The sequence below is a fragment of the Malania oleifera genome, chromosome 9 (genome assembly GCF_029873635.1).
Source record: "Malania oleifera isolate guangnan ecotype guangnan chromosome 9, ASM2987363v1, whole genome shotgun sequence".
NCBI lineage: Eukaryota > Viridiplantae > Streptophyta > Magnoliopsida > Santalales > Ximeniaceae > Malania > Malania oleifera.
The window spans coordinates 3,953,973-3,978,804 of record NC_080425.1 but is presented as its reverse complement, the minus strand read 5'-3'; the positions used below and the strand labels follow the sequence as shown (position 1 = coordinate 3,978,804).

General features: G+C 36.9%; 1 protein-coding gene across 4 annotated transcripts; it reads right to left on the bottom strand.

Annotated features, from left to right (window-relative positions):
• Positions 1-7,988: 7,988 nt before the first annotated feature.
• Positions 7,989-24,605, bottom strand: LOC131164507 (casein kinase II subunit beta-1-like). Of its 4 annotated transcripts, none has more exons than XM_058121767.1 (5): positions 23,843-24,605; positions 15,917-16,135; positions 9,230-9,339; positions 8,971-9,136; positions 7,989-8,704 (listed from the first exon to the last, which is right to left on the bottom strand). In XM_058121767.1, the coding sequence occupies exons 1-5, from the start codon at positions 24,072-24,074 to the stop codon at positions 8,574-8,576; spliced, it is 858 nt and encodes a 285-aa protein (XP_057977750.1). In that variant the 5' UTR covers positions 24,075-24,605; the 3' UTR covers positions 7,989-8,573. The 4 variants fall into 4 exon arrangements, with proteins under 4 accessions (XP_057977750.1, XP_057977751.1, XP_057977749.1 ...); XM_058121768.1 differs by having other exon boundaries at positions 8,974-9,136; XM_058121766.1 differs by having other exon boundaries at positions 7,989-9,136; positions 23,843-24,547.
• Between the last annotated feature and the right edge of the window lie 227 nt (positions 24,606-24,832).

Sequence of the window (24,832 nt, the reverse complement as noted above, 5' to 3'; positions counted from 1 at the left end):
CAAGACAGAAGCAAGAGAAACCTCGACCATTGAATACCTAGAGGTGAGGGGAGAGTATCCACAAAAAGTTGTACAACAGAATTGAAATTCCATTAATCAGAAAGTTGTACCAAGAGAATTTCAAAAGTACACTATCAATTTTAATAAAACCATAAGTTGGTCTATTCAAGCATTAGCTTTGTTTCCCTCTGCAAAATCTTCTTCCTCAGGCTCCTCCTCTTCGTCCATTTCGTCCCCTGATGCTGGGCTCTCGTTGTCATAGCTATACGAACACATGCTAGCAAGGGAAAGGTCAGGGTGCATCGTCGTGACCTACTTGCGGCACCTCCTAAAGCCTTCACGATAGGTCTAAGTGGTGTAAAAGATGAACTGTTCGAAATTTTTGTACTCCGATACTGTGGCTCTAACAACTTCAGCAGCAGTAGCAGGAATCTCCTCACTCTCTATTTCCCCTCGAAGGGCCTTCTCGTAGAGTGTTGCTTCAGCACAGGTTTCGTGAAGTTCATTCTGAGCAGCAATGTACTTATCTTTGGCCTCCAAGGTTTGTCGGTACATCTCGGTTACCTTCTCCTCCTAGGCCAAAACCATTGTCGCCATCTGTAAACCCCACAAGGTTTGAAAAAAAAAAAAAGAGGGATAACATGCCCTGAAGGTACCTGGTATGTTGTGTGTCGTATGGTTGCAAACAGGTGATCAGGAAGGGAACACTGGGTCACCACTAGGTCTTCCATATGCATAGCCTCACGCAATGCAGGACCAGAAAGGGTTGGCTCGTGAAAGATGGCCCCACTCAAAATAGCCGAACCAAGTGGATTCGCCACAAAAGGGGGCTCACTCTCAGCCACAGGAGCTTCCTCCCTCTGGGAAGAATCCCCTTGAAATTCCCTCTTCTTCTTCTTGTTTTTGCTCGATCTCTGCTTCTTTGTGTCAACCATCAGGGCCTCATACTTGTTAAAGTCCATATCTGCAAAAAGAAATGAGAGATAAGGCTACAGATCGCTACTGAGAAACATAAGTATACACACCATGAAAGCGAGGCAAGTACGAGACTTGGGGAGACATGGCTAAGCCCACACTGCATAAGGACTCATTCCTTGAGCAGCTCTTCGCTACTGACCAATAGCTCCTAGGTCTTTAAGGATAGCCAGTTCGGAGGGAGACAACGTGGGAGATATGTGACGCAGCCAGGCTAAAAGAAAAAAAGGAAGAGTTAAGCAACATGTACTTACACATAGCTCATGTATTCACAATAACTAAAGAAGGAAGAAAAGAACATCACCATTGAGAGGAGTAGACCAAATGCGAGGCCCATGATTGTTTAATTCCCCGGATGCGAAAAAGTACCGAGACTTCCAATTGTGAATGGAAGAGCAACCAGGGATAAAGAGCTTATAGCTGGAAATAGAGTTGAGGTAATATAGCTCCTTCTCTATAGAGCGCGTCCTCATCTTGAAGCAGCTCCGAAAGAGAGGCACTGTGGGTTGATGACCTCACTGAAGGAGGAGGATAGCGAAAGATACTAATAACAGGTAGGAGTTGGGAACAAGTTGTGATGGTGCTATTTTATAAGCGTAACATATTAGAAAAAAAGGGACTAAAAGGTAGCCTAAGTCCTAAGTCGAGAAAGTCAGTATATAAACAGATTTCATCTGGAACAGGGTTGAGAGTAGAATCAGAGATGGTAGGTAATCTAATGCTAATGTTAGAGGGGATAGAAAAAAAAAACGACGGACATTTTGCGTATCCGAGGGAGAAAGATCACACCGTGCACTCCTCATAGTAATTGGGGGCTTGGCCTGAGGCACCGAGGACTCCATGAGAAAATCAAGGGCAAGACAAACAACTTGTGCAACTATACCAATTGGATCAACAATTCCAAATTTTCACAAGAATGTTGAAAAACATGAAGAACAAAGCAAAAACAAACATACAATGTCAAACATAAGCAGAATAAAGGAACAAAGACAAAGGGCGGAAGGAGAGCGTACTTAGCAGAGGAAAAGGGACCCCTTAGTTGAGACAAGGAACAAATGAGCGAGTTCACGACCTTTATAAAGAAGGCCACACGGATCCGCAAAAAAGTTAGCATCTCGAAAGGGCAGGAACTCATTAATTTGTGTGGGCATCTAACGTGGCGCCAATTTCAATAAATCTCGATTCTCCAAAGGTATGACACAATTAACAAGAAACTCTTAAATTTTACAAAGCGGCGAACGTAATGAGTAGAAACCAACGTCACGTTAGAGTGGCCCAACTGGCAAGCACAGCTCGCGAGGCTAAAAGGTTGCCCAATAAAGAGCATAGCTCACTAGGCAATGAAGAATAGGCCCAACTGACGAGCACAACTCATGAGGCCAGAAGAATGCCCAACAAATGAGAACAACTCATTAGGCAAAAAAGGCCCAACTGATGAGCACAACTCGTGAGGCTATACAACCGCCCAACAAATGAGCACAGCTTATTAGGCAAAGAAGGCCCAACTGACGAGCACAGCTCATGAGGCCATATAACCGCCAACAAGTGAGCACGAATCACTAAGCAAAAAGACCTAACTACGAGCAACTCGGCAAAAACAGCTCGGCAAGAAATTTTGCGAAGAGCAGCTCGGCAAGAAATGTCACGATGAGCATCTCGGCAAAAACAGTTTGGCAAGATTTGCCTTAAAGGGCAACTCAACAAAAAATGCCCACGAAGAGCTGCTCGGTAAAAATAGTTCGGTAAGAATTGCCTTGAAGAGTAGCTCGACAGAAAATGCCCATGAAAAGCTGTTCAGCGAAAATAGCTCGGCGAGAATTGCATTAAAGAGCAGCTTGACAGAAGTTGCCCATGAAAAGCAGTTCGGCAAAAAATGCTGCGAAGAGAAGCTCGACAAGAAATGATACGATGAACAACTCAACAAGAAATGTCACGACAAGCAGCTAGACAGAAAATACCCAAAAAAGAGCTGCTCTGTAAAAACAGTTCAGCAAGAATTGCCTTGAAGAGCAGCTTAGCAGAAAATGTCCACGAAGAGCTGCTCGGCAAAAATAGCTTGGTGAGAATTGCCTTGAAGAGCAGCTCAACAAAAGTTGCCCACGAAGAGCAGTTTGACAAGAATTGCCTTGAAGAGCAACGCGACAGAAGTTGCCCACAAAGAGCAGTTAAGCAAAAATAGTTCGGCGAGAATTGCCTTGAGGAGTAGCTTGGCAGAAGTTCCCGACGAAGAGCAGCTAAGCAAAAATAACTCGGCAAGAATTGCCTTGAATAGTAGCTCAACAAAAGTTGCCCATGAAGAACAAGTCGGCAAAAACAGCTTGGTGAGAATAGCTCGGCAAGAACAGCTCGGTAAGAGTAGCTCGGCACCAATACTCAACGAAGACCTGCTCAGCATCATCAGCTCGGGTAAGCCAAAGAACTTGGCTCGACACGTCTCGCATACAGAAGCATTGACTCGAATGAGCCGACATGTTAGTAGATTCGGCTCGGCAAGCCGCACCCAAATCTTGCTCGGCAAATCGACTCGACAAAGCCGTGTTTTCCTCCACTTCGACTCGGACTAGCCAACGCCCCCTTGAGTTCGGCTCGGCAAAGCCATAAATGCCTCAACATCAACTCGAGTAAGCTGAGCACACCCTAAATCCGGTTCAGCAAGCCGTAGATAAAGAAGTAGCTGAAGAGGGTGTTAAAAAAAAATCAGCCCTAATCTTCGCTCCATAGACTAAGCCTAAGTAAGAAATCTTCCATAAAGAAACCACGCATCATTACCTTTGATTGGTTCATCACCATGATCAAATACAACTAAACTCCACAAAGTCCAATAGGAACAACTTTCGAACTTTGAGAACATGGTCCAAAACTTCAAAACTAAGAGAGGACAACTGATATACCCTGAATATATATCAAGGTCGAAACAGACCACCTGCCATAAAGGAACATTAAGATGCAACCACAATCAAGGCCATCATCGCTCTAGGACAGCTGCTCTAAAGAGGTCAATCTCATGCAGACCAGAGCAATTCACGCCCGCAACATAACCCGTCAATAAATAGTCATACACCTTCAAGTCAACTCCTGCCACTATAAATAGGGACTCGGGCTAGAGGCCAAGGTAATTAACTCTTAACCCACTTTACTGTTGCATTCAACCTCTTTGAAGCGTTCCCTTACTTAGGTATCGGAGTAATCCCCAGAGTACACCTCGAGTCCACCAAGCCTTATTAGTTTTCACCCTTTTCAGGTCATCATAAGTCGGAGAGCGACGTCACAGGTCACTGCCATTTTTATCCTGCAACAATAACCAAATATGAAAATGTGGATTCCTTGATATTTTTCTTTCCTTTCTAATATTTTCAGAGTTCCAAACGGAGCCTAAAGATTTGAGAGTTTTATATTGTTGGAATTCTGAAAAGAGTGAGAAAAGGCATGAAATAAAAAGCAAATTATTTTTAATTTGTATTTTAGACATAGTGTGAACTTTCAATTTCTATGCACTCATCTATCAAACACATGAGAAATTATATAGTAAATCTCCTCCTTCACATGTTTGTGTACTTGTTTTTTAAATATTAAATATATGAGGAATGAGCCCCTCTTTATATATCTGATATTAATGAATGTAGGACCCAATTGCCACATATATGTTTAACATTTAAGATAGAAGCACACGTGGAGGGAGAGGTCTCCTATATAATTTCTCCAAACGCCAGTAATCACTCATCCTAATTCCCATAATAATAATAATAATAATAATAATATAAAATTAAATATTAAGTCCCATTAAATATGATAAGACTATTTTAATTTTGTTTCATCAATTTAAGGTCTTGAATAATTTCGTTTGATAATTTAAGGATCATTACATCCTTAATTAGTTTCTCATTCAAAGTTATTTTAAATTTATCTCTACGCATTTTGTTGCCACTAATAATAAATAGCTCACTCTTTCTCGTTGATGCATTATTTAGCCTATCTTATAAATGTAGAATCATTCAAATTTTCCTTCCCTTATCTTGTAAACATTCTATGTCTAACTTAAGTTAGGCTTTGTTTGCAAAAATATAACAAGGTGAGAATAAAATATAAGGAGAAATTGAATGGAAAACACAAAGAAATCAAGCAATAAAATTAATTCAATCTCACTCATACGATACATACCGAACTTGTGACTAAGATTGTATACTGAGAGCAATAATTTCGATCCTTAATATTGGATTTGTATGCAACTAAATAGAATTTTATATAATTTTATATTAAATTTTATTTAAATTCAAAATTCAAAATCTAAGTTCCCAAATACACGATAAGGGCACGGTTTTAGTGAAGAGGGCACTGTTTTCCCCCTATTAGTACCTTCACATGGGTTAAAGTTAGTTTAAGGGTCAAAAGGATTAAGAGACCTAAAAAGCAAATAAATCTTTCAATCTTCTACTTCATCCCTAATAGATGATAGACCAAACAGGGCATATGATAGTTATCAACTAGTCATTGGCACATGCTTGCTCAACAGCTATCTGAAATTTTATTTTTAATTTAAATAAATAATTATAAAAAATTTAACAAGAGTTGAAGGGCATTTTAATTTGATTAATAGATTAGGTATAGATAATTATAAGAGTATCCTAGAAAATTAATAAATAACACTAATATTATATATTATATATAGAAGGGGATCTTACTTCTAGCATTAGAGATCCAATCCAATACTTAAAAAAAAAACATTTCAGGTAAAGAGTAGGTCATCTAATCTACTTTATTTTTGGAAAAATTTAGTGGGACAATCTCTCTCTCTCTCATATTATGGAACCTAATCTGAGTCTCTTCCATATATTGAATTTTATGTTGACTCTGTTCTATTAGCTGGTAACTACTTATTGATTTGTGGTAGGTAGTAATAGTCAACACCAGAATGGCAGATACCCATTTAATTTTTCAGCAAGTGTAGATTTTTCAAAATATTAAGAGCAAAAACAAGTTGAAGGAATGAACGTGAGGCCTTCACATGCATCTATATTATATAATATATATATATATATATATATAGTCATATACAACTAGGTGGCTTCACCTTCTTATCTTTTTCATGGCCTTTCATGCATAACCCATGTACCCCATTGTCCCCATCACACACACACACTCTCTCTCTCTCTCTCTCTCTCTCTCTCTCAAAAATGTACACTAGGGCTTCTTTTTTTTTTTCCAAAGAAAGGAAATTCAATTGGAATCTGAGTCATTGACCCCATCATAACTTCTATATACATTTTGAAGGGTGAATGAGATCAGGGAAGGATGAAGAAAATACAAAGAAAAGAAAAGGGGGGAAAGGGAAAGGGAAAGGGATGGATGGAAATGAAAAGCAGCCTCTTTGAATTTGATCATTTCATTTTCATGGAAGATTGAAAAGAAAACCTCATCTGGGTCTTGTCAGGAAAGCTCATAATTAATATAAGGCGGCTAGCTAAGACTGTATGACTCTTGTTGATTAGGAAACTTCATCTATGCCCTTTCTTTTTGGCAGAGGAAACTTCATCCATCCCCTTTCGTTTTTGGCAGAGGGAATTTCATTATCTTGGTAGGGCCTGGGGGGATGTTTCTAGCAAACTTATTTGTGCAAAGTGTCGATGTAAGTAGATGGAACAACACATCTATATTCATGTATGAGGATTTAATTGATAAGAGTTCTTTTTTGTTTCTTTACTCTTAAAGCAATTAGCTTAATTAGGACTTGACATAGAGATATTATATACTAACTAGAATTAGATTGGGTTCTTAAGATGGGCACTTGTCAAGAATCGAAGTTTTAACTACAAAAATCAAAATCATGTCAAAAGGCAAAACCTACAAACTAATATCGCCCTGGCAATATTCCAACTTCATCTTCACAATTTTATTTTATTTTTTCCTTAAACCCTTTTCCAATATTTGTAATAGACCTATAATATTGACTCTCATAGCAGAAGCACTAGCACTTATCTATCTAATTCCCACAAGCATACAAAAGAATTCATACCCATTTCACTCTATTTATAGGGTAGAGAGATGACTACTGAACATACACGCTCTCATCCCCATTTGTTCTTGTAGATTTTGCGTTTTGTCCTAAACTCATTTTTTTTTTTTTTCCTACCTTTTGAGATGTAGTAACCTTTCAATCCATAATTCATGAAACAATAGAAATGGCAATCCATAAACCAACTTTGTAAGACCAACTGCTTCTCCAAAGTACATGCTTTTAATAGGAACTGAGCAGGAGTTACGAGATTGGAGTTTGTAATGCATTTTCAAGCAGCTGTTTTCAGTGACATGGGTTTGACATTGATGAAGGTTAATCTGATGTTGCCTGATACGCTAAGTGAGAGTGGAAGAGCATCCATTCTCAAAATATTGTTTACCAGTATACTCTTGGTTTACCACTGCTTCTCCCATTATTTGACAAATCATTGTGGCATGGCCATAGGAGACGAGCCAAGTCGTTCACTAACTATTTGGCATTTGGCTCAATCATGTTTGTTTCAAACCTTCTTACCAAAAAAAACTAACCAAATTCAAGCTTCAGTATGAAGCTTAGTAGACAAATTAATTTGAATATACTTAAACTCACCAATGTCTAAATCATTTGACTAAATCATAAGCAAGCTCTCTCTCTCTTTCCCCAGTGTTAGATTTGATTTTTCCAGTGAGGTAGAACTGATTCTAACTTCAAAAGTCATGGATAACAAAACCGTGTAGAATGAACTATTATTGTTGCAACTTTCAGAATATAAAATCTTGCATTGCTTTCAACAGGCAGAACGCTGAGAAAGGAAAAAAGCTGTCAATACCAAGCACTGAAAACACTTTTAAGGCAGAGAGAAGAAAAATATATGTATAGATAAACTTCCAAGTTAAAAATCCTGTAAAACAGTCACATTTACATGGCAAAATACATATTCTTAAAAATGGCAATATGACAGAATAGAATGAAAACCGCGTGTATATTTACTTTTATGAAGAGACATTCTGTGAATCAAACATAGCCGAATTGTAGTACTTCATTGCATAAGTCCTCCAAACTTTTGACAGAATTAAGCACTCAAAAACTTGAATAGACAAATAACATAAATGTGAGTCTTAAGAGGATGGTGCATAACTGACTCGAATGACCATCCCTACCAGACTCTGCACCCATAATAATACAAACAGAAAATGAGGACAGAAGAAGCCATCATGAGGCATTTTAATTAATTGCCCCTGCCAAAGAAAATTAAAGTTGGGGAGGGAGGGGAAGAAGGGCTTGCAGAAGCCTACCAAGTAGGCAGCCAAAATAGAAAAGAAATACAAGGGTTGACAATCGTCCTGCCTTTCAATCTTTTGCCCCCATACAAAATAGTGAACCTGGCCTCTAAAATTTTGGGGGACTTCTGAAGTTTGCTTGAGTGTTCAAAACCACAGCTCCCAGGCAGAAACAAAAGTTACAGAGAACTGGCAATGCAATGATAAGGGCAGATGAGAACTCTCATCAAAAGCCAGCTTGACATTCCATTAACACAATTTGTAGATTGCTGAATCCAAAGTACAATTCTTCAACAATGTTCTGCAACGCTTTTAATCCAAGCATCTCATGGTTTGTGGATCTTATAACCAAAAACTCTTGGAACATAACCTTGTGATGCCTTTGGCGGCTTCATATGCCCATATGTCATCAGGAACAGGTGGGGAAATGTGGTTCCAAAATAGGCTCCATCAATGTCTACATATGGTTAAGAATATAACTTTATGCACAGAAAAATAGTCCTAACAATGATGCAACACAGAATTGTTTATTATCCACTTAGGGCAAAAAACACATTTAAGTGAGAATTCATCATGTCCCCACCACAGAGTAACATATTTTTAAATGACCATTTTTGCTACCTAAATTGATGCAGCTCAAGAATAGCCTGAATATGAAAACTGCAAGCAGAGATGGCAGCTGCCAGTAAACAGGGAAAAATGGGTAAATGTAATAAAGGATACCACCTTGAGACTTGGATCGAGGGTAATAAATATCTTCGCATTTGGGGCAGTAGATTTTCACAGTGCTTGATCGAGGAATGTCTGATTGACCAACTGGAAGACAGGGTTGTCCACAGCAGTAAACCCTTGGGCATCTCCCAAAATCATAGTTCTTATATTTCTCCAACTGTAAATATTTCGGTAGCATAATGTTTTCCATGTGCCCAAATTTTGATAAATTTATGAAAGGATAGAGCTGTGAATTTATAGAAAACCTCACCATTGCGTTCATTCCTTTAGTAGTCAAAATGTATCGAACGTGAATCAAACCATAAAGCATCTCCGCCGCTGATTCGACTAATTCATTCTGTTCTTCAGTGAATATATTACCTATCCAATCCAACAAATCCAACTTGGATCATTATAAAGACCCAACAACTTAAGTTCATAGAATAAATGCATACATTAAACTAGATCTAATTCAAAGTGTTCATTGAGAAAATCGGAAAGTAATTTTCTTAAGCAAGTTGTAAGAGCGCGTAAAAAATGATATATTTGAACTCAGTTAGGCTAGATCAGCAAAGAATTTCAAATCTGTAGCAACAATTGTTTCAATAGAAATACTTTTTTTGAAAAAAAAAAGAAGATGATTTCATTAGATGAAGAATCAGGAGAAAGTGCCTTTGAAGGTCTCTTACTATGCAACAGATTGTTGGTTATTCTATTAAGAACCAACCAACAAAATTTAAATAAAAAAAAAAGCCTTTTATAAGAAACTTTGGCCTTACAAATTATTATATGAAGCAGAAACGAGGAATTAGCGCTAGTCAAAATACCAAGGAAAGAATCACAAGAATAAACGTCTCAAGAATCTAATGACCAAAAATGACCATCCACTACAAATGAAGGATGTCAATTTTTCAAAAAACAACAACAAACAAGACAACTCAACCTCCCTATCATTTAGAGAACTCCAAAGTGGAAGTCCCAAGAATGCATATATGATAATCAGAAACCAAGAAAGAAGAAATAACACCATTATGCTACAAAATCAAGTGATTCAATGAGGGAAAGAAACAAACAATTCAGTATTACCCACCCAAATATCTTCCCAAAACTGAATACGAGGTCATTACTCAAAATAAACTTTGTATAAGGAATGGAAAGGGAGTAGATATGAGAGATAAACCTCAGAGACTTTCCAAAGAACATATAGGTCCCATATTAGCATGCCAACCATTCCCATACAACAACAACAACAAAACCAAACCTTAGTCCCACTAAGTGAGATCAGCTATATGAATCATTTTCTGTCAATTTATGCGATCATGGACCATTTCTTTTGATAGATTCAAGGATATTAAATCCTTACTCACTATCTCCTCTCAAGTTATTTTAGGTCTACCCCTACCCCTTCTACTGCCACCCACAGTAATTAAGTCACTCTTCCTCATAGGTGCACTATAAGGCCTATGTTGCAAGTGTCCATACCATCTGAGTCGTCCCTTCCTTATCTTATCTTCTATAGGAGCTACACCTAACTTACCACAAATATGTTCATTCCTTAATTGTTCTTTCAATGTTATACCACTCATCCATCTAAGCATCCTCATCTCAGTAACTTTTACTTTTTGAATATTATGTTTCTTCGTCATCCAACATTCCGATCCATATAGCATAACTGGTCTTATAGCCGTCTTATAAAACTTCCCTTTCAATTTTAAGGGTATTCTACGATCACATAGCACACTTGAAGCACTTCTCCATTTTACCCAACCTGCTTTAACTCTATGCATTACATCATCTTCAATTTCTCCTTCAACTTGCATAATAGATCCAAGATATCGAAATCTACAAGTGCTATTTATTTCTTTATCATCAAGTTTAACTTTGTCTCCAATATTCCTCCAATCATTACTAAAATTACATTTCATATACTCTGTTTTATTTCTATTAATCCTAAAGCCTCTAGATTCCAAAACTTCTCTCCATAATTCTAACTCAGTCTCTACTCCATCCCTAGTTTCGTCAATTAATACAATATCATCTGCAAACAACATACACCATAGAACCTTCTTTTGAATACTCTTAGTCAATTGGTCCATCACTAAAGCAAAAAGACAAGGACTCAAAGCAAATCCTTGATGTACACCTATGGTAATTGAAAATTCTCTAGTTTCTCCATCTATAGTCCTTACACTAATCATTACTCCATCGTACATATCCTTAATGACATCGATGTACCTACAACATATACCCTTTTTTTCTAAAACCCACCATAGAACTTCCCTAAGTATCCTATCATATATTTTCTCAAGGTCAATAAATATTATATGCAAGTCCCCCTTCTTTTCCCTAAACTTTTCCATTAATCTTCTTAAAAGATAAATACCTTTTGTGGTAGATCTCCTAGGCATAAAACCAAATTGATTTTCTGAGATCTTCATCTCTAACCTTAATCTTTGTTCAACTACTCTTTCCCATAGCTTCATCGTATGACTCATAAGTTTAATTCCACGATAGTTATTACAATTTTGAATTTCTCCTTTATTTTTGTATATAGGTATTAAAATGTTTTTCCTCCATTCATCTGGCATTTTCTTAGTTTTTACAATTGTATTAAATAAATTAGTTAGCCATATAATTTCGTTATCACCCAAGCATTTCCAAACTTCAATTGGGATGTTATCCGGTCCCATAGCTTTCCCATTTTTCATCTTTTTTAGTGCAAACTTAACTTCGTTAACTCTAATTTTGCGAATAAATCTTATATTTTTAGTCTTTTCCTCATTTGACAATTCTAAGTTTAAGTCTTCTATTTGGTTTTCGTTAAACAACCTACTAAAGTAACTTCGCCATCTTTCTTTAATATCTTCGTCCTTAACTAAGACAATATCATCCTCATTTTTTATGCATTTTACATTTCCTAAGTCCTTGCTCTTCCTTTCTCTAACTTTAGCAAGTTTAAATATATATATCTTTCCCCTTCTTTTGTACCTAATCTATCATACAAACTATTAAATGATCTATATTTAGCTTCACTAACGGCCCTTTTTGCATCTTTTCTTGCCTCCTTATATTTTTCAAAGTTATCTCTATTTCTACATTTTTGCCACATTTTATACCAAATTCTTTTTGTCTTTATGATTTTTTGTACATCTTTAGCCCACCACCACCTTTCTTTGCTATTCGAGAATCTTCCCCTTGATTCACCTAAAATTTCTTTAGCTATCTTTTTAATAGAGCTAGCTAATCTATTCCAATGAGTATTTGTATCTATCCCATCCTATAAGGTCCAATCCCCATCTTTGATCATTTTATCTTTAAATTTTATTATATTTTCTCCTTTTAGGTTCCACCATCTACACTGGTTTATTTTATCATTTTTCTTCCATTTTTTAATACATATATCTAACACTAAGACTCTATGTTGTGTGGTTAGGCTTTCACCTGGAATAACTTTACAATCCTTGCATGATAAACGATCTACCCTCCTAATTAAAAAATATATATTTGACTTCTATTTTGTCCACTTTTAAAGGTTATTAAGTGTTCTTCTCTCTTCTTAAAGCAAGTATTCATTATACTAAAATCATATGACATAGCAAAGTCTAAGATCATCTCCCTAGACTCATTTTTGTCTCCATATCCATATCCTCTATGTATCCTCTCATAATTTTTATTATCTCTTCCAACGTGTCCATTCAAATCTCCTCCTATAAATATTTTCTCAGTCTCTAGTATGCCTTGTCTAATACTATTCATATCTTCCCAAAATAGTCTCTTAAGATTTTCTGCTAAGCCAACTTGAGGAGCATAAGCACTAATGATATTTATTATCTCTTGTCCTAATACCATCTTGATTTTTATAATTCTATCGCTTACTTTAGTTACATCCACAACGCTATCTTTTAAGTTTTTGTCTATAATAATGCCCACTCTATTCTTATGTTTTTCTTTTCCAGTGTACCAAAGTTTAAATCCTGATTTATCAATTTTTCTAGCTTTCTCCCCCACCCACTTAGTTTCTTGAAGGCAAATTATATTAATTCATCTTCTAATCATTGTATCCACAATTTCCATGCTTTAACCCATAAGTGTCCCTATATTCCAAGTTGCTAATCTAATCCCAGTTTCCTAAACTAACGTCTTTACCATACAATACATGGGATCTTTTAGTAGAGAATCGTACAGTACATGGGATCTTTTACTCTTAATTTATTAAGCACTATGAAATATATATGTTTACATACTACTGTAAAATATAATTTAAAACATAAAATAATAAATTGTAAAGATATATAACTTATTTTAACTATTTCTTATCCAATTTGCTCATTCAATTTGATTAACCAATATCTAAATAATTAACTAAAAGGAAAATGCTATTCCCAAAAACTTACAAACATTATGTCAAGAATCCAATGTGATACACTTTTGGTCCCATGCAATCCCCACTCAAACTTAATATGTGAGATGGTCCCATGCAATCATCAGTCAAACTTAATATGTGAGACCCAAAAGAACACCACATCAAATTTGGAATACATATTTGTAAAGTTGTCAAAAATGGTAGCTGCACGATTACTAAAATACAATGTTTTAAAAGACATAGGTGTAAGGCAAGGCGTTTTACCCTCCACAAGGCGAGGAGTAAGCCTCAAGGCGTTAAGACATAAGCATTTTGGGACTGTATTTTTTAAAATAATTAATAAATAAAAAAAATTTTATATATAGTATAAAATGAGAAAAATTTTAGAATAAAAAAGACAGCCTAGTGCACAAAGCTCCTACATATGCAGGGTCCGGGGAAGGGGTGGACCACAATGGGTCTATAATGGAGAAAAAAATAAAAACATAATTTTTAAAGACATTGGCAGAAAGCTAGAAAGTCTCCTGGGAGTCAGCGATGAACAGCACTGGAGAGAGAGAGTCGAATACTCAAATTAATTCGAGGAGAGGACTCAGACTGAGAAGAGACCTTGAAGCAAAGAAGCTGTAGGGGGTCGCGGTGAGAGACGAGAGACTGTAGAGGGTCTCTGGAGAGAGACGAGAGGTCCGAATGGGTCGTCGGAGAGAGACGAGACATCGGAAGGGGTCGTCGAAGGCAGATGAGAGGTCGGAAGGGGTAGTCAACTTGATGGAGAGAGACAAGAAGCTGGAGGAGTCTTCGAACCCAGACGCAAGCTTGGAAAGAGACAAGAGGTCCAAAGGGGTGGTCTGAGAGAGACAAGACGTCGGAAGGGGTCGTCAACTCGTCAAAGAGAGACGAGAAGCTGGAGGAGTCGTTGGAGAGAGACAGAAGCTTGGAAGAAAGAAGACTTCGTCGAGAGAGGGGGGGTTTTGACACTCGTCAAAGCCTTATCAATTCTGTGCTTTTTTTTTTATATAAATATTTTAAACCAGTATGCTCCTAAAAGGCGTACACCTTCCCATCTGAAGCATAAAAGGTGCACTTTTCTCCTAAGGTGTATGCATTCTCTCTTGAGGCGTACGCATTTTAGAATTTACGCCTTTCAAGTTACACCTTAGGGTGTTTTACGCTCAAATGCATCAAGGCGCAGCCCTCATGAACGCCTTTTTAAAACACTGCTAAAATATGATGTTATCACATTGTCAACTAATAGCATGTATATAATAATGTAAGTGATTTTAAATGACTAATAAAAAATTAAATTGACATTTTATGATATTTTTTAAAACAAAACACACAATCTATATATTTGCTATGCATTTAACAAATGTATTTCCTTTTGAAAAGAGTCCAAGAAATGCATATCTTAAATTGTGTGGGACCTTATAATAAAAGTAAGTTTAAGATGTGTGGGAAATGAGTGTTTCAAATTATGCAGGCATTATAATAAATGTATTAGTCATTATTTATTTAATTGCTCAAAAATTTCTTGATTGGTTCTTCTAATTTTATTTTATTTTCTAATTCAAAATCACAAGAAATAGAATTGGAGTTTTGGAGACCATGGAGAGGAATCCTCTAAGTGGAACTGCCAAGGCCATTTAGCCAAAAGGGAACTGTTTCTAAGCATCAACTTTCCAAGATCCAAACCCCTGCTCCAACTTGACATACAACAACGCCCCAGTTAATTAAATGATTCCTCCTCCCCAAACCCAGACCAAAGGAAATCTCTCATTTCTCCAGCTTGTAAAAAAAGGTTAACACATGGTTATCACATATAACTCCACCAAATAATACAAGAAATGTTGGATAAGACATTCTCCCACATAAGCCCATAAGGAAGCAAGAAAAACAATCTTTTCCCAACACAGATCTGAAGGCAAATGTCAACCTTAAAGATCCAGGTATTCCTCTCCAACTAAAGACACCAAATCACAGCAAACACAGTACAATCCAAAACCTTATTACACCTTTAAAAAACCAAAAATTAAAAGAATCTGGGCAAACCGACCACAACAAACCCAAAATTCTATTCCAAATACTCCAAACACCAGCACAATGCAAGAAAATATGTGAATGAGAGTTTGCCATTACCAAGGGAAATCATTCCAACATAAGACAACACCTCATTAGGCCTTCCAATCAGCAGCAGTTTATAGCCCAACTTTAATAAAATGACTGACTAATAAATCAAGCTCCCACTTCAACAACTGGCTAAATGTTGGTGTAAAAATGGCCAACAGTAACACAGCATGGATTTAAAAATTTAAATCTAAAACTAGATGGATGAAATGAAAATTTAAACAAAAAAAAACCTAAAATAGCCCATTTTTAGCTAATACAGGATGAAAGCTGCACAAGAATTGCCTTAAAAATTTGGGCTGTTGGAGTAATTAAGATTTCAACCTTCTGATAGGTAGATATTATCAAGGCAACATTGATTATCACTTTAGGCATCCCAAGCCTTATCTAACATATTTTCAATATCACTTTAATTTATTAAACAAACTTGAAGGAAATAATCTAGCCACAGAAGTCCACGAATGTTCTTACCATGAGATGATTCAACGTCCAAAATCAAGTCAAGTGCATACTCAAAATAAGGAACTTGACTGCTTAACCCACAGAGATTGAAATCATCTTGGATGTAATCATCATCCACTTCGCAGAAGAACTCATTCCCTCGTATATTGCAAAACCAAGAAATCCAAGATGTATCGTCCCCCTCAGAACCACTGACATCTGACTCTTCACTATCTGTTTCAGATTCCTCTGCAATTCATTACATGACATTTTTTACATTAAATTAATCAATAATCAATAAAAGGCTAAAACAACAAAAAAAAACAAACAAAACATAAAACAAAAAAACATAATAAACAAAAAATAGGACAAGGATACTATGTACTCAGCAAATATCATTAGAAAAGGAAGAAAAAACAGACAACCCTCAGACAGATTAACTTGTCCTATAACTGCCAATGCCTTAATACCATTCAGGACAGCAAAAGCCCAACCAAAAATTGCTTTTGCATAAATTACACAACTTGTGGCAGTCATACAATGATTAGCAAATAATCTGTGAAGGCTTTTTTTCCTACACAATATTTTCTGTTCTTTTCAACATGGTTGAATCACAGGGTTTTTCAATTCGCCACTCGTAAGGAACTATAAGACGTGGTTCATGGAAATACATAAATTCTTTCAACCTGTACAGCACATAGAGACACAAATAATGGTTGGTAACTTGGTATAAATGTAAAAAAAAAATCAGATATCATTGTGGTTCAGGGAAAAGGATTTACGGGCTTTTTTTTTTAGGATAACAGAAGACAATTTATTAACATCCAAAAAGCAGAATACAAGTCTCGGAGGACAAAGAGTCCTCGCCAAAGATTAAAAGAACAGAAAAAACAAAAAAAAAAATGTGTATATTTAATTACAAAAGCACTGCCTTCCAATCCCTTTTGGGATCAGATAGAGATAAACCCCACAAAAAAACAAGAGAGCGCACCCAAAAGGAAGCATGGAAGATCACTTGGAGATCACTCTATCCCATAATAGACATGAGCAGGTTGCGTGACCAATAAAAAATTCTAGTATTACTCTCAATCCAAAAAATCCTAAGAATGGTGAAAAATGCAGCACTCAAAAGAACTCTACTGTTTCTGTTTTTGTCAAAGTGCCTATAATTAGTCTATAATAGCTCTCCCACCTTCTGCAGCACAAAAAAACGAGAGTTTTCCAAAGCTGAGTTGCCAAATGCACAAAGAGATGAGCATTCATTTCCATTCATGACTCATGACACACATGTTGGGACTGAGAGCCTTGTAGGGCATTCTCGGAAGCAAATCATATATGTTAATCCTTTCCAAGGTTGCAATCTAGACATATTTTGAAGTGAACATACTCGAAAAAGGTTAGGGAAGAGCTTTCCTTCATGTGATGGTCTAGGAAGAAAAGCTCATTGACCTCTCTTTCATTGACATTCCTTAAAAAAGTGGAAACCCCATGAAGAGGAACCCCCCCACCCCATCCCCAAGGGAAGAAACGAAAGAGCTGATGAGAGCATTATGACGAAGCCTCAACCAAACCAGGATTAGAGGAAAGAACTGGCTAGCCACGCGGGACACAAATTTCTGAAGGAATTTGTTTGCACTTAATACTCTAAATATAGGATAGGCTCTTTGGCCTAATATTAAGTGAAGCGATGTTTTCTATTCAACCACTAAATGGGTGCTAAAAGCCCTCTGAACCAATTAGTATTTGCCCCCAATGTGATCAACACCAATGCTATCACCCAATTTAGACACATTTACCCCTTTCTTCACTCCCTTCTCCCTTTTTTGATCTCGTGCTTGTAGCAAAGAACAAAAATGAGACTTGTTCGAGTTCTCTCTACCTTCAAACCTGCGCTCAATGTTGAGGATGAATGGACAGCAAAAGGTACTGGGATCTAAATCCACTTTGATGTTCAATGTGAGAGACAAAGGCTTCTCTTAAAACCTCACCAAAGTTAGGGTTGCAAAGGTGCAAATGAGCCAAATGGCCCTATGATCCATGGTTTCAAATAGCAGTAGCCAATAGCATAATGTGAATGTAACAAGTGCAGCAGGGAGTGAGAGTAGTAGATGTTACGTAATGGGAAGTGGATGTAGTGACTGTGAATTTTTACCAAGCACACACAATCTTATGTATTTTGGTAAATTTGCATCTTTTGAGCTGCTAATTCTTCTTAAAAAGAATTATATTGTATTTTAGATCCTTTAGTTCAACTTACTAACATTGTTTAATAAGGGCAACACATTTTACACTTGTTTTAAACCAATATTGACATATGTATACTTTTTCATTTTCTCATTAATCGTGTGTTTGATAAATTAATTATAAAACAAATTTCATTACACTCCACCAATCTATTAGGCACATTAGACATACAAATCATACAATGGATTAAATAAGTTCTATTATTTTATTTGTTAAAGTATAAAAACCTAAATAAATTTAGACAAACAAGTTATAGCACAAGCTTTAGGACTATAATATATCATCAAAAATTTATCATTACATGGATAAGTACTAACAACTTGAACAAGAATGGTATTCAGAGACATTATTTCATTTGCTGGTTAGCAATTAAGGACAGATTATATACAAAAGATAAATTGCTTCGTTGGGGGAGAATTGTTGATGCTACTTGCAGCCTCTGTAAGAGAGGCACAGAAACAAGGGAGCACTTGTTTTTTGAATGTGCTTTTACCCAACAGATTTCCAGCACAGTTTGTTCTAAATTTAGAGTTCAGAGTATTCTTTTAGACAGGGATACAAATTTAACATAGCTTTTTAACCTGGGGAAGACTAGGAAGATGAATTAGCAAAGATCATACATGCTGCTTCAGTTTATCATTCTTGGAAAATCAGAAATACAGCTTTATATACAGGAGTTTTGACAATTCAAGATTTGGCAGCTCTAGGTATTATAAAAGATATTAATATCAGATGTATAAATGTTAAGTGTTTTGAGTTTTTTGCTTAAGTTCTGAAGTCGTTCCTAATCTTTTTTATTAGTTTCACTTTGGTATTTTTATATTCCCTTTTCATAATAAAAGTATCTTAACTTTTGCAAAAAAAATAAACTTAAACAAGAAAATAAACTAGAAAAGAAACAAATGCTGAAGTTGAAAAATATAGAAAAAAATTCAAAACTACAAATATTATGCAAAATAGGGTTCATATCAAATTGTTAGTTAATGCATATCTTGTGAACATTAAAAAGAAAATAATAATTTTTGTATCATTAATCCATTATCATCCTCATTATAGTCTTCCCCCTCTCCTCATAACTTATAAAGAATAATTTATGAAAGGGAAATAAATAAAAGTGAGAAGAATTTTTTTTTAATAAAAAATATTTTTTAGCCGTAACAGTCATGTAGTGGTCACATATCAGGCATAGCGGGTGTTACATAACAGTAGCAATCAATAACAGCGGCAACAGTTGAGCCTTTTCTTCCCACGGATTTAACGGTGTGTAACGATATTGAAGACCCAAAAAAATGTTACAAAACAGCATTATGTAATGGTCGCAGCCGCCATTTAAAAGCATGCTAGGATCCAATTCCACTTTGATGTTCAATGTGAGAGACAAAGCGTTCCCCCCAAACTTCACAGAAGTTAGGATTGCAAACTACAAACGAACCAAGCTGCTCACGAGCTGCTTGGGAATTCGACTCAGTAAGAGCTTATTGAGTTTCATTAATTAGATAAATGAGTGGTTCCCAACCCCACTTTTGAGATAAATAAACAAGCCAAACCTGAAAATGAATGGACTCTAACTCGTGTCGACTTCTGATCGACTAAGTTGCAAGCTTGGTTGGGTTCACCTAGTAGGCTTGGATTACGCTCATTTATGGGCTAATTTAACCAGGTTGAACTACACTCAATAGACTGTAGTAAGCTTAAAAGTATGGGCTATGTGTGGGCTTGCTACCACAAAATCCATTATCAGAATTTAGTGATAAGGCCAATGCCCAAGGCTAATAAGCTGGCTTGGCGGGGACAAAAATCCCTAAGGTGATATTAATAAGAATCCATTTTCACCGTTTGCCTAACACTCACCTCTCAGTGAGAGGTTCCAAAAGAACCAAACTTTTCATGAGCATCTCACTACCTCGAGTTAGTGATAGTGAGGGCTCATTAACTCATTCATTTGCATAAATGAATGGGCTTGACTAAGTACATTCAAGCTTGATTTGAGCTCATCTTGGCTCCTTTGTAGCCCTAACAGAAGAAGATGCTCTACTTTTGCAACTGGTGAACTCGTTGTCATCGTCGTGTTCTCTAGCATACCCTGTTTTCAACAATCCTGCCACTGGCTGAGCCAGACCCAACAGCCATACCCAAGCACTATGGGGAGAGGGACCCATGACAGCCTCTCTCTTATCATTTAAATATTTTGATGTGATTTTCACAATAGCAGCTGCAGCTATTTAACATCAACAGCTTGTATTTCAGGCCTGCCTATTGAGCTACTTAGGGCTCCATGTTTACACTGATTTCCAGTATGTTCCATGGATCTTGTTATTTTATGTTATTTATTAGTTATTCAATAACATTTAATTTTTATAGCCCTTTTTAAAAGAAAATATTTTTAACTAATATCCCTATGTTTTATATTTAAAAGACATTATTTTTTACAATAATCAAAAAAATATTTGATTTTTAAAAAATGCCACTTATTTTTTGAAGAATAATTTTGCTCTTCACAATTCAAACGTTAAAATAGGAAACACACACACACACACACAAAAAAAAAAACAACTTCCAAGGTAATGTTCCAATATGGTTGGCTTTTCAAATTTATGGCTCTTTAAGTTGTAATCCAAAATCATTACTCACTTTTCATAAAACCATATTAAAATTGTGAATCAAGAATCAAATCAAATCATAAGACTCAGCACAAATTCTAAAAATTTATTGTACAATACACACATGGGGAGACAATACAAGACGATCAAACTCTTTAGAAAAAGTTTTAAAAAATAGTTCAAAAGAAAGGTAAAAACAAAAATTTTTGTTCTCGAGGCCTTTTATAAAGGTTTTAAGATTTTTTCCTTAAAAAATAATGACTTTTAATGGATCTTTAAATAGTTGGGTTGGATAAGAAACCAATTGGATTTATTGGACCCAGGTTAAATGTTAATGCTTAATAAATCAAAAATATAAATTTTGTTCAGTCAATCATAGGATTCAAATTGAGAATCAGGAAATAGTCAATTCTTTCTTATTTAAATTTTTCTTATCAAATCATATGATTCCATGTTGCTCAATTAAATTTCTCCAAGTAACCAAATGACTTAACTACTTGTGTTTCAATATCAATGACCAGTTAGAAACTTAGAATGTAATGACACTGCCACCCATAGCCTCGGCCCAATGGTAAAGGAAAAATGGCTATAGCCCTAGGACTAAGTGGTTCCAAAATCAATTCCTATTTCCCACCTTGTTTGGGCTATTGTATGGATTTCATCAAGCTCATTGGCCATGGAAAATGCATATATAGGTTCGACTCCCATCATTTCCCTGCGTTCTTCTCTCCAACAATATGCTTGTTCTTCATGAGTTTCCCATACACACGATGAGCGACCACGTGGGCATTACTTGGCATCAAGGAAATGCCACCCATGTAAGAAGGCAAAACATCAAAGGAGAAAAAGGTCTAACCACTCACTGAGCTCAAGGGATCTTTTAATTTCTATACAGATAATTCCATCCCCTCAAAAGCTCTTCCGTCAAATACCCCTCATATGCACCAGAACAAACACATGGCAGCCATTTTCTACACTTCAATCCTGCCACTTCAGTGTTGCTAGCTCTCCATCTCCATAAGGTTGCAATACAACCATTGACATCACACATTGGACTTCAAACCACCGCTGGATGAGCCCCCACAGCTCCCTGGTCTTGGAACAGTGAAGAAGCAGATTGTGCATCTCTCATTCTACTGCACAAACAAACAGTAGTTACTGCAAATGATACCTTGTCTCTGTGGTTCTCCCTTGTAAAAATGGCCTCCAAAGTTGCTTCCCAAAATGAAGAAGGGAAGTTCCCAGGGAACCCCCTGCCTCCACACAGCCTTCCATTTGGACTTTGTTCTTCCATTTATGAGGCTGTAAAAGGAATTGACAGTGAAAGCAGATTTCTTTTCATATCTCCATTTCATTACATCTCCGCCTCTACGCAAGAAGCTGAGATTGTACAACTCCCCATAAGAATCCCACATCTCATTCCCCAATTGCTTGCTTTTCATCCGAGGTCGAGGTTCCATACAGTTCCCTCTTCTGAGGTTTTCTGTATATAAATTCCAATTGCTTATCTAAGAAGCGCGGATAAATAACATTGCTTTGAACGAGTGTTGACAGTATCTGTATGAATAAATGTCATGCAAGGACTAACCAAGCACAATCAGTCATAAACAATGGCAGCCTAGAAAAACTACAAGTCTTCATCCGAGGTACAAAAGGAAGCATATCTTTTTATATCTTCCATGCAATTACCCTGGCCTGAGACTAGGAATTTTCTACTTAATTATCCTAGCATGAAAGCTTTGTATTTTTCTTAAAATTCACATCCTGCACTCCCCTTAGAAAGAATCCATCTCTAATATCCTCTTGATGACAGTTGCTTACATGCAAAAAATGACATTTCTGCATCAGCAAAAAACTACTTGTAGAAAAGGGAGAGAAGCATGCAGTGGAAGACCTTGCAAGCTTGTATTGTCAAACACCCAATTAAAATCATGTGTTCATGGCATTATCAAACACTACTAGACATTGGTGTGCTTGAGCATGACATATTACTGACAAATCATCAAGTTGAAGACCTTGCAAGCTTGTATTCTGCTTTCAATCATTCATCACTAGACCAACAGAACTTTTGCTAAATTTGGTTGCAGGTTATTAAAATCCCAAACTATTTTCTGTTGATCCTATTTATTTTCAGCTACATGGTGACAGGCTTCCTTCTGCGAATTTGAAGCTCAACAATTTTGAGTCTATGAAACTAAAAACATATCATATTGGACATCAGCGTGCCACAATTGAATTCCAAGACTTACAGTTTTAATTAAGGAATCTTACCAAATCATGTGACATCCAGTGGCTCTCCAGTCTTATTGAAGAAAAACACCATGTGCCTATCTCTATGAGAACCTAGCTTCACATACCCGACTACTAATGCTTCTTGACAGCTATTGTCCATAAAATTGATTCCACATTCATTATATCTAATCCCTAACTGTGTTCTTTCAGGTTTTAAACATTTGACAGTCTCTTAGCTAGAAAAAAATTAAGCAGCAAAACATGGGCATCATTTTGTAATCAAAGAAAGAAAAAAGTAAATGACAAAGTTTGATCTCAAAAAATAAGTTGATCCACCCTGACATCAATCACCGATCACAAAGTTAACCATTATCCGCAAAATGACCCAGGGAAAAATAAAGACAAAACAGGGGCAGAAGGGGAGAAATTGAAACTGTCACCGCATTTCAACCACAACTGAATATCAGACAATTGGCTATAAGCATCATGAAAATGTTTAAAAGCTACATAATACTATTTAGTTTTTAGTCAAACAATGTACTTGTTCATTAATAATCTAAGCAAAAACATGGGACACCAATTCAACAAATCACTCGTCACCAGCAGGAGACCACCCCAAAAAAATAAAAAAACAAAGGAACTAAAAGCAAAATTACACACCCAAAAACAAAGCCATCAACTTTACAGGCCTCAAAAAAAGAAGAGCTCTCTCTCTCTCTCTCTCTCTCTCTCTCACACACACACACACACAGAAGCGTGACTTCACAGCCCCCGAAGCAACCCCCGAAGCAAAAGAACCACACAGAAAAGAACTTTTACTAGCCTAGCCAAACAAAAAAGCAAAGGCGGACGCGCAAACAGAGAGGAAAAGAGTGAACACCTGAGCATTTGCCTTTGGACAGAGGCGCAGGACGAGTCTCCCTCCGATCGGACAGGGACCTGCCGCTCACTATCGACTGCGCCGCCAATCTGTCCCTATCCTTGCCATTCAACCCCTTGGACGTGGACGGCGACGATCGCTCCAACTGCCTGTCTAGGGCTTCGTTGATCCGCTTCCGATCGACGTGGACGGAACCAGCCTTCGATCCAACAACCCCCCGGTCTCCGTACATCTCTCACTCTTCTTCACCCCTCAAGCCCCAACCCAACAGCTTCTTTATCGCCGGGGATCTTCAGCGTCTCCGCCGAAACATACTAACAGATCCAAAACACATAAACCCTAGACTTCCAGGACAAGGAAACTTCAGGGTTTTGAAACAAGGATAGGAAGCTAGGGTTTTACTGTACGGAAGGAGATAAGAACAGAGATGGGAAGAGAGAGATTAGGGTTTGAAGAGATAACGTCGGGACAGAGAGACTAGTCGCTAATACATTTCATCTCCCCACTCTCCGTCTCCTCCTCTCTCTCTCTCCCTTCTCCCATTCTTTCTCTCACTAGGGCTTGGTGGGTAGCGTGGAAGAGAGAGAAACAGTGGAGAGAGAGCGAGAGAGTACGCACCGTCGGGGTACGGTATGTTGGTGATATGTCGACGGTGACAGCTTGGTGGCTTTAGATACGGTGGGGAGACCTCTGCGTGTGATTGCTTGGATATTTATTAGTGGTGAGTGGTGAGAATAATTTGAAGGCATGGAACTCGAGCCCCTTCTCCAAATTGGCCCATGTGACTTTTTAATCTTTTTTTCAAAAAAAGAAAAAAAATAATACTAATGATAAAGGTCAACATAAAAGACTCGAGCCCAAAACAATTCAATATTTCTATTAATTATGTTTTTTAAAACTATATAATTATATTTTCAATACTAAAATTTAGGATCACGCAACAAGTCAAATCCAAATTGTCGCTGATCCTAGTTGGTGGAGTGCTACTTT

Bases quoted from the DNA above. Each gene is read 5' to 3' on its own strand.
- LOC131164507 (XM_058121765.1), bottom strand. From the start codon at position 24,074: ATGTACGGAGACCGGGGGGTTGTTGGATCGAAGGCTGGTTCCGTCCAC. The intron at 16,136-23,842 runs GTGTTCACTCTT...AATGAATTGCAG, and splicing joins GTCCAAAGGCAAATGCTCAG to AGGAATCTGAAACAGATAGT. The intron at 9,340-15,916 runs GTAAGAACATTC...TGGATTGGATAG, and splicing joins GGACGTTGAATCATCTCATG to GTAATATATTCACTGAAGAA.